We start from the raw sequence: 16,832 nt of genomic DNA, 5'->3' as shown, positions 1-16,832 counted from the left end.
CCAACAGTTCAAACATTACTGTTTCTTTGGGAACGTTGGGTTACGAATCCAAGCTCTGGGATTCACAGCCCAAACCAACCAACACGGATCAGTTTACACGTTTATTGGCAAATTTTGCCACTGGGGTCCAGTAACTTAAAAAGACTTGAGATCATTTAACTCAAATTTTATCTGACGTTGAATCTCCTGAGCTCCATTAAAACGAGTGAGGACGTGTTTCCAAGAGCCTGGAACGCTGCTCGTGTTTCACGCTGAACCCGTGGGAAGGTCCCTCTGCAGCAGCAGCAGGAGTGGGACACAGCCTTTGGATGGAGCTGATGTGATCTCAGCTCCAAATTCTTCCTGCACGGGTAAAAAGCCCTCAACTTCTGCTGAACCCTTTTTGGTTTTCAGAGGCACCAGTTTGGGTGTTTCGAGCCCTCTCCTGGAGATTTCCTTTCCCAAGTTTTATTTGCTTTTAGTGTTTATTCTGTGGCAAAATGCAGAGGGAACAGCATCCCTTAAATCAAGTGTGTTCACTAACTGCATTAACCCTGGATCACACAGGGCTCATCCAAGCTGGCCTTGAGGGCCATTTGGATTTGGGTTTGGAACAGGCAGCCCTGGAGAGGAAAAAGTCTGAGCTACAGCCAGAGTCCAGAGGAGGCCCTGGAAATGCTGCCAGGGCTGGAGCCCCTCTGCTCTGGAGCCAGGCTGGGAGAGCTGGGGGGGGTTCCCCTGGAGAAGAGAAGGCTCCAGGGAGAGCTGAGGCCTAAAGGGGTTCCAGGAGAGCTGGGCAGCCCTTTCCCATAAAGAAATTTTCCAATATCCAACCTGACCCTCCCCTGGCACAACGTGAGGCCATTTCCTCCCGTCCTGTCCCTTGTTCCCTGGGAGCAGAGCCCGACTCCCCCGGCTCCCCCCTCCTGTCAGGGGGTTGTGGGGAGCAGATGGTGCCCCTCAGGCTTGCAGCCCTTGGGAGGGGACATCTCAGGCAGGAGTTAGGACAGGGGACACTCACACGACGGCCTCTTGGGAGTCGCGGCCGAGGTGGTTTTGGCAGCGGGAGCTGCCGTGACCGGAGACGCCGCCGTGGTCTTGGGAGCAGCTGGGGAGCTCTTGAGAGGAGTCTTGGGAGTGGTGGAGGATGGAGGCTTGGAGAGGGAGCTCTTCTTCTCCGTGGGCTTCGCATCCGCAACCTGCAAGCGGGGAGGAGCCGTCAGAGCCGGTGCTGCACCAGCACTGCCAGGGGAGGGACAGCGCCACAGAAAGGGCTGAAATAAACTCAAATCCTTTACAGTCTGAAGCACTTAAGCTTGGCACAGCTGAGAGGTTATAATGCAAATTAAAATATAATTAAGATGAGCAGGAGTGAGTGTGTTGAGTGGAGAACACGGAGCACAGACCCCGTGGAGGAGCAGATTCCACCCGGGGCTGGTCCAGCACTGACGGCTGCGAAGGAGGTTTGGATTTCTGGACAAAATGGAACATATCAGTCCACTATCAACACTCCTGGGAGAGATCCCTGCCCTCCATGAGCAGGAATGCTTCCTGAGCTAAGCTGGAGTTTATTGAAACACTGGGGACATGAGAATTGGGTGTCTGTGGCTCATCCCTCACTTGGAAAACTGTCCCTGTTTTCCTCCCTCTCCCTGGTAAGTCACTTGTTTGGCAACTGCCTTGTGTCTGAAGTATGAAAATACTGAGTTAATGTGAGCAAACAAGTCAGATGAGAGTCTGATTTTATCAAAAAGGGATTCAGAATGATGGGAAAACTTGAGCCAAGCCAAAGATGCTGGCTGAGAGAAAAGCACAGATTTACACCTGGGCTTTCATACCCTCCCTGCTAACTTTAGTTAGTTCTAAAAGACACTCAAATGCAGCTATTTAAGCTTAATATGGCAGAAATGGTGGCATTTAGCCATCAGTGAAGCTTCTGAAATTGATTTTAACATTCCCTTTTAAACCTGAATTCTTCTCTATAAGATCACAAGTTAACACAGGGAAGATTCAAGGGACACCTCCCATTCCTAACACATGGATTTCCTATTTCAGCTGGAAGATGAACACTAAGATGAACTGTCCATGAATCTTCTGTTCTTGGGGAATCACCGATCCCCAGCATTTCCTCAGCACAGAAGTGTTATCAGTTCTCTTTGGGCAGCTCTTCCAGTGACCAGGCATCACAAGGAGACACCCAGTGGGAAACACTGGAGTGCTCAAATGGATTTGTTTCCCCTTGATATGAATATCAAAGGTCTCCAATCAGTTTTCTCATGGTCTTGTCTGGATTTAAGTTTTATTGGGAAGAAAGTCTTCCCTGTGAGGGTGGGGAGGCCCTGGCACAGGTTGCCCAGAGAAGCTGTGGATGACCCATCCCTGGAAGTGTCCAAGGCCAGGCTGGACGGGGCTTGGAGAAACCTGGGCTGGTGGAAGGTGTCCCTGCCCATGGCAGGGAGTGGAATGGATGATCTTTAAGGTCCCTTCCCACCCAAACCATCCTGGGATTCTGTGTTTCATGGCAGTTCACCAGTCAAGTTTAATTGGCCTCTGTGATGTCACAGTTCAGTGCCTGGGACCTGATGCCATCCATGGATTAATGGAAGCTGCTCCCAAGAACCCTGCAGCTCCTCACACACTGAATGACCATCCTGACCTTATCCTCCCCTGACTGGCAGGGGAATTCTGCCCTGCCTGCTGGGGAGAGCTGGTCATTTCCCACGTCCACGAGCCCTGGGAGCTCCCCCAGCACAGCAGGTCGGTTCTTACCTTTGGTTTAGTCTCTTTTGCAGCTAAGGAGGAGGGACGGGCGGTGCTGGTGCCGGGGCGTTTGGCAGTGCTGGCTGCAGGACCTGCAGTCGGGCTCGTGGCTTTTTTGTTTGGGCCTGAGGTGGCCGAGCCCGGGCGCTTGGGGCTGGTGGTGGCCGAGGGCTTGGCCTTCGCTGCTGCCGGCTTTGGAGAGGAGGTGGATGCAGAGGGCTTTGGGTGGGGCCAGAAAGCAAAATCCGGGATAAAAACCAAAGGAATACAACAAAAAAACAGCGCATTGTGAACCAAAACATCGAGCTGCGAGAACATAAAGGTGGTGTTTGAAAGGAAACAAATGCTAACCATAATCAGCTTTCTGTTTTCTGAGCGCAGCAAAGAGCCGAGCGGGGCCTGGGGGCAGGGGGGTCCTGCCAGCCAAGCCCAAACCAGCAGGATTTATTCCAGCAGCATCAGAAGCAACAGAAGGAATGGCTGGTAAAGCTGGGATTAGTAATTGGGTGTTCCTGGCCTCCAGTCCTACGTGCAGGACGCAGGGCACGGCTTTCCAATTACGGGCACACGCGGATCGCGGGCCCTAAATCCTCATCCCATCAACTCCCGCGGCCACACGGCCCCTGCCCCAGAGGGGACAGAGAGCTCCCGGCCCCCCACCCCCCTGGGAATTCGGGGGGGCATTCTGAAGCTCCTGGGAGCAGAGCTCTCTGCAACAAGAGAGCCCCAGACCCCAGCAGTGCCCACTGCAATGCAAATAAAGGTGGTGTAAACAACCCGGGAGTGTCTGTGCAGCAGGAGTTCATCCTCCGTGTTTGCTGCTCCTACCCCAGCCCCAGAGTGCAAGGGAATAAACCCTTCCACACAGTTATCAAAGGCACTTTCAGTCACGTGGCTGAGCTGTTTGTGACTCTGGCACTGGCTGGGTTTGGTCTGGGAAAAGGGTTCCCAAGCAGAGCTCAGAAAACAGAACCTGGGTTGGCACAGCTGAGGAAGCAGAAAAGCTGGCAAACGAAACCCATGGAGTGGAGACACTGAGCGTGGAATGGTCCTACCTTGGTCTTCTTCTCCGGGCTGGGAGGAAGCTCCTTGTTGGGAGGAGCTGTGATGTCGTTCCCTGTCACAGCTTCCGCTGGTTTGGGCTCCTCTGGTTTCACTGCAGGGGAAGGAAGGGACACTTTGTAAGTTTGAGCTTTTTTTAATAACATATATCTATTTTTTTTTAGTTTACTATCATTTGACACAGCAGCAGGAGGAGAGAGAAGTGTGACAGCTACAGGTTGGTATTTCAGGGAAATTTCCCCAAGCCCAGAATTCCTGTAGGAAGAAAGGTCTTCCCTGTAATGGGACAGGTTCATCCACATGCCATTAGCATCCAATTCCTCCTGTTATTCCAGTGGGAAAAGCCGGACAGCAGATGAAGGAAACCTGTGGTTTAATTCAAACAGCAAATCTCCCCACCTTTCAAACTATTAAAATTAATTCTTGGAATGTTACTGGTGAAGTTCTGACCTCTTCCAGGTTTTACACTATGACTTATCCCAAAGGGGGGTTCTGTTTCCAACTACCCCTGTTGTTAGGGCTGCTTCTTCTGGAACTTTCTCCTGCCCTCCATGAGCAGGGAGGATTCCTGGGAAGGGAGCTGGACTGACAACAGGAAAGGTCACACAGGGAAATGGGAAAGGGAGTCCAGCTCTGGGGAACAACAGCAGGAGGCCCCGGAGCTGCTGCCAGGGCTGGAGCCCCTCTGCTCTGGAGCCAGGCTGGGAGAGCTGGGGGGGTTCCCCTGGAGAAGAGAAGGCTCCAGGGAGAGCTGAGAGCCCCTGGCAGGGCCTAAAGGGGCTCCAGGAGAGCTGGAGAGGGACTGGGGACAAGGGATGGAGGGACAGGACACAGGGAAGGGCTTCCCAGTGCCAGAGGGCAGGGACAGATGGGAGATTGGGAAGGAATTCCTGGCTGGGAGGGTGGGGAGGCCCTGGCACAGGTTGCCCAGAGAAGCTGTGGCTGCCCCTGGATCCCTGGAAGTGTATTCCAGGACTTCCAGGGAAGCAGGAACACGGAGCTCCCAGTCCAACACACGTGGATCCCACTGACCCTGGTTAGTGTGGAACCCCCTGTCCCAGACTCCCTATAAATGGCTTTAACCCCCAGTTCCCAGCGGGGTTGCTGTGCAGCTGCACTGCTCTGGGCTCCTTCCCCTGCAATTCCTGGGGCATTGGGATTTTAGGAAGGCACAAACAACCCATCCCAAATTCCTACATTAACCCCCTCATCATCTGGGGATTAAATCCAAGTGTTATCTGTGCTGGATGGGGCTTTTTATAACCACCCAACAGACTGTGACACACTGAGGGCCCACCAGAGCACACAGTGACAACTCCAACAGTAAACAAGTTGTTTTCCACATCTTTCCAAAATTACTATTTATATTTCACATTTTCTTCCTTGTCAGCCTTGACAGGAGCATCTCAATTCTGGTACCAACCAGCAAATAAAATCAAGCTGTCCCTTCCACCCACCCCAGCAGGATGGGCTGGCTGTTGTTATTATTTATTTCCCTGACTCCAGGAGAAGTTCAGGAGCCTTTTTTCCCTTGCATTGCATCAGCCTCTTCCTATCCATTTATCTTCTAAGTTTTGCAGTGCTGGGTTGAGCATCCTGGACACACAAAAAAGGCCTGGGAAGTTAAAAAAAAAGGAGCAAAATGTATGGCCTGGACATGTGTTTGATTCAATATGTATTTATATATTTATAGACATACAAACTATATATATATATATTTATATATATTCAAATTCTGAAGAATTATCCATGTTCACCTGGAAAACCCCTTGTTTTTGTAGCTAACCTGTACTGGCTCCTCTCTGTTTGGTTTCTCCCCTGCATTTCAATAACCCCTCATGTTCTCCCCCATTTCACCTGCCAGCTCCACCCACAGCAGGGCCAGAAGGAGCAGTTGTTGTCAGTGGTTCTCAACAACAACCTCCCGTCCATTCCCCTCTCCCTGCTCCCAGAAACTGCTCCTCTGGAATCCTGACAGTCTCAAATATCCCAGACATCAAGGTGCCTTTCCCTCTGCTGGAATTTACCTTTCAGGTACTGCCTGTCATTAATTATTTCAGCTAATTCAGCAGCAACACTAAACCTCCTGCTGATGGTAAAGCACAGCATCCACACCACGAATTCACTGGCTCAGGGAAAGCTCCTCAAAACCCTCAGCTTCCAAAGGTTCAGGATTTAAACTCCAGCAGCTTCCACACTTTCTGAGCCAATCTGAATTTCACGGGATTTCATGTTAATAGAAAGTGAATTAGAAACAGGGCAGGACAAGGGGGAATGGTTTCCCACTGCCAGAGGGCAGGGAGAGGTGGGATAGTGGGAAGGAATTGTTGGCTGGGAGGGTGGGGAGGCCCTGGCACAGGTTGCCCAGAGCAGCTGTGGCTGCCCCTGAATCCCTGGTATGTCCAAGGCCAGGCTGGATGGGGCTTGGAGCAACCTGGGCTGGCAGGGGGTGGAATGAGATGGTCTTTAAGGTCCCTTCCCAAACCCAAGCCATTCTGGGACTTTATGAACCTAGATGATGATGATGATGATAATAAATCCAGGGGAGCAGGGTAGGGAACTTCCCTCCTTCAGGGGCCATAATCCAGGCTCCTTCTCTCACAGCCTCTGACATTCCAGGGTACACAACCCTGTACAATTCCCCAGGGATTACAGAAGGGTAGTTCTGGGGTTTGACAGTCATTTACCTCAATTTAAGTCCCAGCCCAATGTGCTCATCAGGACATTTGCTTTCATTCATGGTTTAATTACGAGGGTGTTCGCCGAGCAGAGAACTGGGACCATTTCCTAGTTACAGGGAATATTGGGAAGGGCTGCCAAACCTTAATCAAATTTGTTCATTAGTCTGAAAGAATAATTTAAGAGACTTTTCAGTTTGCTTGTTCCCCCAAGCTTGGCAACAAACCCCTGAGAGATATTTCAAAGGCATTTTGTTGGGAGCTGCAGCAGGGCCCGGGCTCCTCCTGCTCCTCCTGGTGTTCGGTGAGGGGGAAAATTCAGCTGAGCTGAGTCAGCACCTGGAATTGAATTACTCCTGAGGGAAAGGGGCTTGAAGGACAGGGAAGGACATTCCCATCTGGATCTTCCAGGCTGACTCCAAGGCATAACCCTGCCACCAGGCACTTTCCCCTGCTGTTACTCACTGCAAGCGGCACCGCGCCGTTGGCACATCCATCCCCATCCCAATTCCTCACCATTCCCTGCTCTCTAAACATGATTTTAATGGTGAAAATACAACTTTTTGGGGTGTCTCAGCTCTCAGTTCCACGAGGCACCTCTGCTTCGCAATTTCTAAGAGCAACACTGGAGGAAATGATTCGATCATTGGTGGGGCCCTGGCCCAGGTTGCCCAGAGAAGCTGTGGCTGCCCCTGGATCCCTGCAAGTGCCCAAGGTTGGACGGGGCTTGGAGCAACCTGGGAGAGTGGAAGGTGTCCCTGCCTCTAGCAGGAGGTGGAACTGGATGGGTTTTAAGGTCCCTTCCAACCCAAACCAGGCCAGAATTCCATATGGAAATGCACCAGAGAGAACAAACAGGCCGGTTCTGAGAAAATGCCCCAAGACACCTGTCCTGCCCATCCAAGATAATTGCTGCTTTCCGTGTTTTCCTTGGCAAAGGTTCTGCAGGAGGAGTTTGGCACTGGTGGGTACAAGCTTTGCTGTCACACCAGAGCCTTCTCTTCTAAAACTCTGCTCAAATTCAGTAACACTCCCTGGGAAGATCCCACCCCAGAGCTGGACCCTCTTGCTGGTTGAACCCCCGCCTTGGCCACGCTCCCCAGTCCAGCTCCTGGTGCTTCCCAGGCTGCACCCACACCATCCCCAGCCTCCAGCCAGCTCTTCCAGGTTCCTCTGGGGACGGAGCTGAGCAAACCAAGACCTGCAGGAAGTTGTAGGCAGCAGAAACCAGGTTCCTCCCCTGGAGCAGCCGCGATGGAACGGTCACGGCCAAGGTTGGCCACCCCAGCCCTGCCCAACCCTCCCTGAGCTGTAGGATCACACAGCCAGAAAGGAGCCAAAGCACCAAAAACTTCACCTGGCAAAGGCCCAATAGAGCCAGCGAGCTAAAAAGCCTAATTTCAAAATAAATTTGTCACCAGAAAGCAGATATTTGCCGTTGCTGGATGAAGAACCCAGCAAACAAGACCATGTGGGGTTCGAATCAAACCAGAGTCAGAGAGAGCAAGACTCAGAATAAATAAGCAGTGGTGTTTTTTTCAGAATAAATAGTAAAAATGGGATGATCTGTGCTAAAACTACGCTCAGAGAAATAAGATTTAGCTCCTTCTGACAAAAGGGAACAACAGCCTTCCTACAGATCTGAAAAGTGATGGAAAATAGAACTCTGACGTTTGTCTTGTTCGAGCAGAGGGAGCCATAAAAAACCCACTAATGAGGAAATTTGTAATTCTGCCTCCAAGAGCCAAGTTCCAATAAACACTGTGACGCACACAAAGCATGTGGAGCAGGGACAGGCTCCAGAGAGGCAACTCAGCCCCATTTGGGGGCATCAGCAGCCACCTGTAACGAGAACTCCGGTGTCTGAGGAGACCCTCAACAGGTTTTATCCTTCAGTTCTTACTTCTCTAAACGCTGCCACTCTCTAGGTGGCTCCTCCCAGCAGGTGAGGTACCTTTAGAAGAAATACAACATGAAATGAAGCAATTAAAGTGGGTGATGTGAAGGTTTCAAGGATATAATTTTCCCCCAAAAGACCAGAGAGAAGAACAGCTACTTTATCAACTGCAGGGAAGCCCAAAGGGTTCCTCCAAGGCTCAACATTAAACAGACTCTCTATTATTTCCTTAAAGCTTCCCTGTCTGGAAGTGAGTCTCTCCAAAGTTTCCTGTTCAGCACCAACATTGCTCAAAAGAGCAACATCCAAGGAGGCTTCGAGCACATCCTGCAAGTCAAGCACAGAACTGTGGAGGTGGGAAAGTCCTCTCAGACCATGGAGTCCAACCCTCCCCAGCACTGCCAAGGCCACCACTGACCATGTCCCCAAGTGTCACACCCACAGGGCTTTGAAATCCCTCCAGGGATGGGGACTCCACCCCTGCCCTGCCCCATCCCTGAAGTGTCCAAGGCCAGGTTGGACAGGGCTTGGAGCAACCTGGGCCAGTGGGAGGTGTCCCTGCCCATGGCAGGGGGTGGAATGAGATGAGCTTTGAGGTCCCTTCCCACCCAAACCATTCTGGGATTCTATGAATCCAGCTCTCCACCTGCATGGACATCCACGAGGTGACATGGCATCACTGATGGGCTGGAAGGGACCTCAGAGGTCACCAGCCCAACCCATCATCCCAACCCATCCCAGCAGAGCAGCTCCCTACAGCCATTCCCACGTCATTCCCAAAGATCAGGAAGAGCTACCTCAGTGTGAGGGAGGTCAAAACCTGGAAGGGGCTCACAGAGACTGCAAGGTCTCCATCCATGGGGACACTCAGACCTGGAAGGGACACACCTGGCCCTGCTCTGCTCCCCTGTGGACCTGAGTGGAGGTTCACACCCTTCCAGTCCAAGTGACTCCGTGTTACAGCTCCACAGAGGAGGGAGCCCACCATGGCCACGATTCAACCATTGGGTTCTTGCAGCCAAATCCTCATTACAAATAACTATAAATAGTCTTCCTAGCCATAAGGAGAAAAAAACCCATCCCACTCCTCCAAAATGATCTCTCTCCCCATCCTGTGACTTCCAGTATGGAAACAACCTTCTTGTCCAGCAGCTTTTCAGCCCATGTAGCCATTCCACACTGGAATGACAGGACCAGGCAGGTTGGAAGGGATGGCTGGAGGTCACTGAGCCCAATCCCACACTCAAATTACACCACATTGCTCAGGGTTTATTCAGCCATACTCTGAGCATCCTCCAAGGGTGGAAATTGTGCATCCTGGGGCTTCTCCCCCAGTATCTGATCAACCTCATGGTAAAAAAGTGAAAGATAACATCTCCCAGCTCACAAATTCCTGGCAGAAGATGTTTTGCAGCTTCACTGTGAATCCCTCACAAGTCACCCAGCGCCGTTTGCTTTCATCTGCTGCTGCTATTTCTGTTGGATGACCCACATTCTTATCCTGGAAAAACAGAACTGTCTTCTCCTGTTCACAACTCTCATGTCATTGATGACTCTGTGGACAGCAACACAACCTCCTCCCTCCCCAACCCTCCCTCCCTCCCAGGCTACAGAGCCTGAGTTTCTTTGGCCCTTCCCTGGGTGAGAGTCTCCAACACGATGTTTTATTTATCATATTTCTAATTATACAGAGCCTTTCTGAGGCAGACTGTGGATTGACACATTGTGCTCAAATGCAAGCACATGGAATCAAGCAGTCATGGAATGGTTTGGGTTGGAAGAGACCTTAAAGCCCATCCAGTGCCACCCCCCCTCAGGGACAGGGACACCTCCCACTAGCCCAGGTTGCTCCAAGCCCTGTCCAACCTGGCCTTGGACACTTCCAGGGATCCAGGGGCAGCCACAGCTTCTCTGGGCAACCTGTGCCAGGGCCTCCCCACCCTCACAGCCAAACATTCCTTCCCAATATCTCACCTGAATTTCCCCTTTTTCTGTCTGAAAGGATTTATAAACTGATACATTTTTTTCTATTCTGTTTCCCTTCCTTTCTGAATTCCTCGAACCCCACTTGCTGAAGGAAAGGCACACAAAAGCATCCTTATGCCATCTCCAGCCCATGAATGCAGTACAGAAGCAAACCCTGCAGGGTCCCAGCTCTGTGAGGTGATGCTGGAGCCCTGGAGGGAGCGAACACAAACCTTCAGCCTCCCTGAGCCCTTCACCATCAGTTTGTGTAACAGCTCCTGGGAAAGCTGCTGCTGTGTGTGAAAAAACCCCAAACAGGCACTAAATCTGAAAAAGCTTTACTCTTTGTGTTCCCTGGAGCAGTACAATGAGAAAAAAGCACTTATAAAAATGCACCCATGAGGATCTTTTTAAACTTAAACCCTGTTCCTGCACTGTTTTATAAATCATGGCACTCAGCAGAAATGTGGGCAGGTATTTCTCCAAACACTGAGGAGCAGCTTAGTCAGGGATAAGCATTCCCAAAAATCCATCCTCCATGTCAAAAGGAGCAGGTGAAGACTGCAGTAGAACACATTTTGGGCTTGAAACAGCCCAAGAAAACAGAAAAAGTACTCGTGTTCTCTAGCCCCGAGGTGAGCAGAGGCTCAAGGACGGCAGTGGTTCCATCCTGAGCAGCTCCAAGACTTCCAGGGCTGCTCCATCCTTTCTCCCTATCCAGAGGGTGGTGGGCACTGACCAGGCTCCCCAGGGCATGTGGGTACAGCCCCAAGGCTGCCAGAGCTCCAGGAGGGTTTGGACCCTGCTCTGAGGGACAGGGGGGATTGCTGGGGTATCTGTGTAGGGCCAGGGGTGGGACTCTCCCCTTTTCCAGCTCAGGATATTCTGTGATTCCCTTCTCCCCTTTATTGGAGTGTTTCTGTGGGCACTGGGGTCTGTCTGCCCTGAGCCCCCTGCCCTGCCCTGTCCCCCTGGGGGAGGTACCTGCATTTCCAGGGCTGGCTTTCACCTCCCTTGCCCCCGGGGCTGATCCGGTCACCGAAGGGGACCCGCAGCTGCCTCCCAACGTGCACCAGGGCAGGCACTCATCCCCCAGATCCCCACCAGGGATATTTAGCAGGCTAAGCTGAACTAAAACATCATTCAATGAAACAGCTCCATAATTCTCATCGGGATTAGAGTCATCAGCTGAAAATCCATTAAGAGAAATAGATTAAGCAATAAGGCAATGACCATCTTTATCTTTACTCTCCCTCTTGAACGTAAACAACCCCAGAAACAAAACCAGCCCGTGCTGGGGAGGCACCAGCTCCTTCTTCTTCCCCCATCACCACCCCAAAGGAGCAGCTTCACCCCAACAGTCACCCCCAAACAAAGCCTGTCTGTTTAAGGCTCTGAGACAAAAATATCTACAAATACAACAAATCCCCGTTCGAGCAGAAATACAACCCTGAGCTGCTTCCTCCCCTCCAGAAAAGGCTAAATAAAACATCTCCTGCTTGACCCAAATACAGAGGAGCTCAGCATTTTATTTGGCACCAAATGCAGCTCAATCAACATGTACATTTTAACTCATCATCCAGAACTGAGGAATAAACCAGATGTCCTCTTTGCCTGCATCTTGTAAAGACTCCAGCCTTGTTAAGATCCTATTTTTTCCCTAGCAAGGGAAATCCTAATCAGAACTTGTTCTTCTAGAACAACCCATAGTACTTTCCATGTTTATCTCACAGGGCATGAACTGAAACCAAACAGCTGTTTCAAGTAACACCTCCCCATCAAACTGAAACCAGCAGCAAAACCACACCGGGAACAGAAGCTGTTTCAGAGGGGATGTCAGGTGGGAGCAGGGAAGAAACAGCCTGAATTTGTACTTCAGGCTGTCCCTAAAGCTGGTCTGAACATGAGGAAACCTCTGGGAGTTTGGGCAGTGCTTGGGCCAGGGGACACCTGGTGGATGTCCACAGAATTCAGAGAAACCCAGACTGGTTTGGGTGGGAAGGGACCTCAAAGCTCATCTCATTCCACCCCCTGCCATGGGCAGGGACACCTTCCACCAGCCCAGGGTGCTCCAAGAACCATCCAACCTGGCCTTGGACACTTCCAGGGATCCAGGGGCAGCCACAGCTTCTCTGGGCAACCTGTGCCAGGGCCTCCCCACCCTCCCAGCCAGGAATTCCTTCCCAATATCCAACCTAAATTTATCCTCTTTCAGCTTAAAGCCATTCCCCCTTGTCCTGTCCCTCCAAGCCTTTGTCCAAAGTCCCTCTCCAGCTTTTCAGTATCTGAAGGCACAAAGCTGCTCTTCCACACTGCTCAAGATGCAAACTAATGCCAGTCCTGTCTCGGGACACTTAAACACAAAGAAGTCACTGAGGACCAACCAGTCCAAGGCCCAGTTCCTGTGTCTCCCCCGATTCCAGCCCGGCACAGCAGCTGGGCTGAGGGTCCTTCTGACCCTCACATCAGCTGGCACACCCCTGGCCCTGGACCTGCAGCCCAGCAGCTGATACACCTTTACACCATGAGGGACCCATCCAGAGAAATTCCCACTTTTTAAGCCCTGCCACACTTGGCACCTCAAGTCTGCAGCAGGAATTCCCAGGGATGAGCAGTGCACGGCCTTGGCCAACCTATTTCTGCTGCTGAACACCTCCCTGCTCTTCTCATCCCTGTGCCCAGAGGAAGGGGGAGAGGAAGGATGGAGGATATGCTGTGAAACACTGGTTTGAAGGTCGTGTCCCTCAGAAACCCAGAGGGTTTGACATTTCTGAGAAACCACGGCAGGGAACAGGGAACCAGGGACCCCTGACTGACCTAAAGATTACAGTACCTTCAGCATCAGTCTGAAACTCAGCCCCTGAGAAATGCCAACATTTATTTCATACTTAAGGCTGAACACACACACCCCAAGTAAGATTTTCCAGTGACCCATCACCAGCCCCTTCACCTTCCCCTCTTTCCTGAAATCATTTCTGCCTTTTCTGCCTCATGTCAGCTCATTATGAGGTAGCTGGGCTGATATTCCTAATCCCATAATTAACTTTAATTGTTGCAAACCTGGGGCCAGGGGCTCTCACAGCCTCTCTCATGCTGGGAGCCTCAGATTCTGTGTTCACCCTCAGCACAAAGTGTTTTCCTAAAAAAGACCCTGCAGGAGAGTCAGGAGTTACACTGGACTTCGCTCATGGGTTATAAAGAAATGGGGGTGGGAAAACCAAGAGGAATTTCTGGTGCACACACTGAGCTGGGGAGTGACAGAGGTGACAGATCCAACCTGGGGGGTCCAGCAGAGCTGGAATTCCTGGTGCTTCAGAGCAGAAAATGCTTCCAGGAAATGCTGGGAGGATGAGGAAAGGCAGAGGGTGAAGGGGGTGGGGAAGGACAGAGCTTGGGGCAGGGGGGGATGAGGTACAAATAAATGTGCAGGAGCTCACACACAGCTCACAGGAACCAAACCAAAGCTGTCCTTGGTGCTGGGGAGAACCTGCAGTGATTCCTGGGGGACTGAGGGCCAGGGCAGGTCCTGGGCTCAGCTCTGAGCAGGACTAATCTGCAGCAGGATCTCCTGCCTTAAAACACCCGTCGTGGGAGAGGTTTGACTGGGAACACCTTTTTAGGCTGAAACTAAACCAAATGTGCCACCACTGCATGAGCTTCAAGGCCCCCTTCAACCCAAGGCATCCCAGGATTCTGTGATGCCACTGACACCCAACCACCTGCAAGAAAGAAATGTTTTATGTGCAATTCTAGGCCACCTTAAAAAAACCAAAAGTAGCAGGTGTTTAGGGAAAAACTCCCTAAGCCTGGGTGGGTAGAACCAGGCAAGTCTGCTTTAGCTGGAGATACCATTCCAATGATTGGAATCAGGTTGGAACCAATTCTTTAAAGAATTTTTTAGGATGAAAAAAAGTGACAAAATTTGTTACTCCGGATCCAATTGCCAAGTTCAGAATGAACAGCCAGAATGGGCAGAAAAAGAGAGGAATTAATAAAAAGCAGGAAAAAATCTCTTTCTATCAGATAAAATCGATCCAAAATTGGCCACTTTGGACATGTTACCTCAGGACTGGATGGAGACCTGGAAGGTGAAAGCCAGCACTGAGGCAGCAGAAGCTGTTGAGGATACCAGGGGTAACTGTGCCCAGAATAAATGCAAAGGACAGGTTTAACATCAGCTCCAGCTTCCAGGCAGCACTGCCTGCTTGCAGGAGTTATTCTTATTATAACCACCTCTCTGCTGATCAACAGGACAGGAAAAAACCCTCAGCACAGAAAGTCTGAAAGCTTTGCAGAAATGTCTGAGGAGCTTCTGCCTGGTTCCTCCTGCATTCCAAGAATTCTCTCTTAACTGCACACATAGAAAGCAAAGAAAATATTTATTTGTGTTTACTGCTTTGTTTGCTTCCAGGAGAAGATAAATTCAGAGATTCCTAAGGGTGAAAAATTAAAAAGAGTAAAAAAGAAGTTACAGTTCTATGATATTCATGCCCAGGAGGGCCCCTGAGTGCTCTGCCAGCTCAGCTGTGACCATATCAGCACACTCAGACCTGTGGTCATAGGGACAGCAACAAGCTTTTAAAATAAAGATTGTGAGAGGAAAAATTTGAAACCTAAATGCTGAACAAACCCTTGGCAACAGGAATGAGCCATCTGCAAAGCCCAGCCCAGGCACAGCACCCCGAGCACTCCCATCTCTCCGTGACCTTTCCATCCATCACTGATGCTCAGCCCCGCTGGGGAAAACATGTCCACCCTCTTCAGATGAGCTTTTCAATGTTCTTCTGAATTAAAGATCCCACAGACCTCTGTTTTGGAGCAGCTGCCTCTTGAGCTGGACAGAATTCACCAGCCAAGCCAAGCTGGGGTTCCTACTTGCCCAAAATGTGAACCCCGTTGCTGGTTTGCCTCCTTGCAGTTAAACCTCAGTGGCAGAGCAAGTGCTGGCCAAGTCCCAACACCCCAAAAAACCTGGGGCATGAAAGGTGTCACCAAACCCCAACACCCCAAAAAACCTGGGGCACGAAAGATGTCACCAAACCCCACCACCCCAAAAAACCTGGGGCACGAAAGGTGTCACCAAACCCCACCACCCCAAAAAACCTGGGGCACGAAAGGTGTCACCAAACCCCACCACCCCAAAAAACCTGGGGCATGAAAGGTGTCACCAAACCCCACCACCCCAAAAAATCTGGGAAATGAAAGGTGTGCACAAACACAGTAATTTCTGGTTTTTTCTCTTCCACATTTGCTGCTGACATCATTTCACTCCTGTCACATTTCAGCTCTCAAGACACTCAAGACCCTCCAACATTTAAACACCAAACTGAGCCCAGGTGAACACGAACCACACGGGGCTGGTGGAGCCCGAGCCAACACGTGCCCATGTGCCTCATCCAAACCTCACCCCAGCTCCAGCCAGGACCTCCCTGTGACCACCACAGGAGACCTGGTGGATCCCTCCTGCCTGAGAGGACCTGACAGCTCAGCTCAGGCTCCAAGGGACTCCCCGTGAGGTGCCACCCAAGTGCCACGGCTCCGTCTCACGGCTGCCAGGGCCACTCAAACTCTGCCCATCCAGTCAACCACAAGGAACAAGGGAACACTGGGATGATGGAGAGGGGAGAAGGTCCCCATCCTGAACACCCCATCTCTGGGAGCCTCCAAGGCCAGGCTGGACAGGGCTTGGAGCAACCTGGTCTAGTGGGAGGTGGAACGAGATGAGTTTTAAGGTCCCTTCCAACCCAAACCCTCCTGGGATTGTGGGATAAGGTGAGACACGCTGGCACTCCAGAGAGGGGAGGTTTGTACTGCCCAAACCTTGTTCCACAGCTCTCCAGCCACGAGACCTGCAAACTGAAGCACCTTGGGGAAATGATTAGAGGGAAGTAAACCCTAATTAGGCGCAGGGAGTGATTAGTGCCAGGCAGGTGAAGGCCGGTGACCAGAGGCCGGCGTGGGCAGCGGGAGCCGCCCGAGTGACCATGGGGTGTCACTCACACACCACGGAACCAGAGGAGAACTAATCCACGGGCAGCAGAGACTGCCCTTGCCCTGCTCAGCTCAGCAACCCCAATTCAGCGGCTTGGAGCTCTACCTGCGCTCACACCCCTCTGAAACACCCCTCTCCACACACCCCTCTCCACACACCCCTCTCCACACACCCCTCTCCACACACCCCTCTCCACACACCCCCTCTCCACACACCCCTCTCCACACACCCCTCTCCACACACCCCTCTCCACACCCCCCTCTCCACACACCCCTCTCCACACCCCCCTCTCCACACCCCCCTCTCCACACCCCCCTCTCCACACCGGGGCTTTACTCTCCCCTCTCAGCAGGACAGCTCATTATCCTTCCCATTTAACATCCACCCTCCGAGGCAAATCCTCTGAGGGTTTAGCAAACCAGCCACAAAAGGAGCCATTGGATGCAAAAACCCTCATGCAAATCTTTTGTCTTTATCCCCTGACACGTTCTCTTTCCTC

The 16,832-nt window shown here is 51.5% G+C and overlaps 1 protein-coding gene across 10 annotated transcripts in view; it reads right to left on the bottom strand.

The window, feature by feature from the left end:
* MAP4 (microtubule associated protein 4) overlaps positions 1 to 16,832 on the bottom strand; it is a 143,660-nt gene that overhangs the window by 17,951 nt on the left and 108,877 nt on the right. For 8 of the 10 annotated variants that reach the window (XM_064645858.1, XM_064645771.1, XM_064645952.1 and 5 more), the window contains 3 exons: positions 3,795 to 3,895; positions 2,749 to 2,958; positions 1,001 to 1,178 (listed from right to left, as the gene is read on the bottom strand). In XM_064645858.1, coding sequence (XP_064501928.1) covers positions 1,001 to 1,178; positions 2,749 to 2,958; positions 3,795 to 3,895 — 489 coding nt within the window. The remainder of the gene's footprint in view (positions 1 to 1,000; positions 1,179 to 2,748; positions 2,959 to 3,794; positions 3,896 to 16,832) is intronic. The other 2 variants (XM_064646253.1, XM_064646492.1) reach the window with 1 other exon arrangement.

This window comes from Pseudopipra pipra, chromosome 1, assembly GCF_036250125.1.
Source record: "Pseudopipra pipra isolate bDixPip1 chromosome 1, bDixPip1.hap1, whole genome shotgun sequence".
Classification (NCBI taxonomy): Eukaryota; Metazoa; Chordata; class Aves; order Passeriformes; family Pipridae; genus Pseudopipra; species Pseudopipra pipra.
This window is presented reverse-complemented; position numbering and strand designations above follow the sequence as displayed.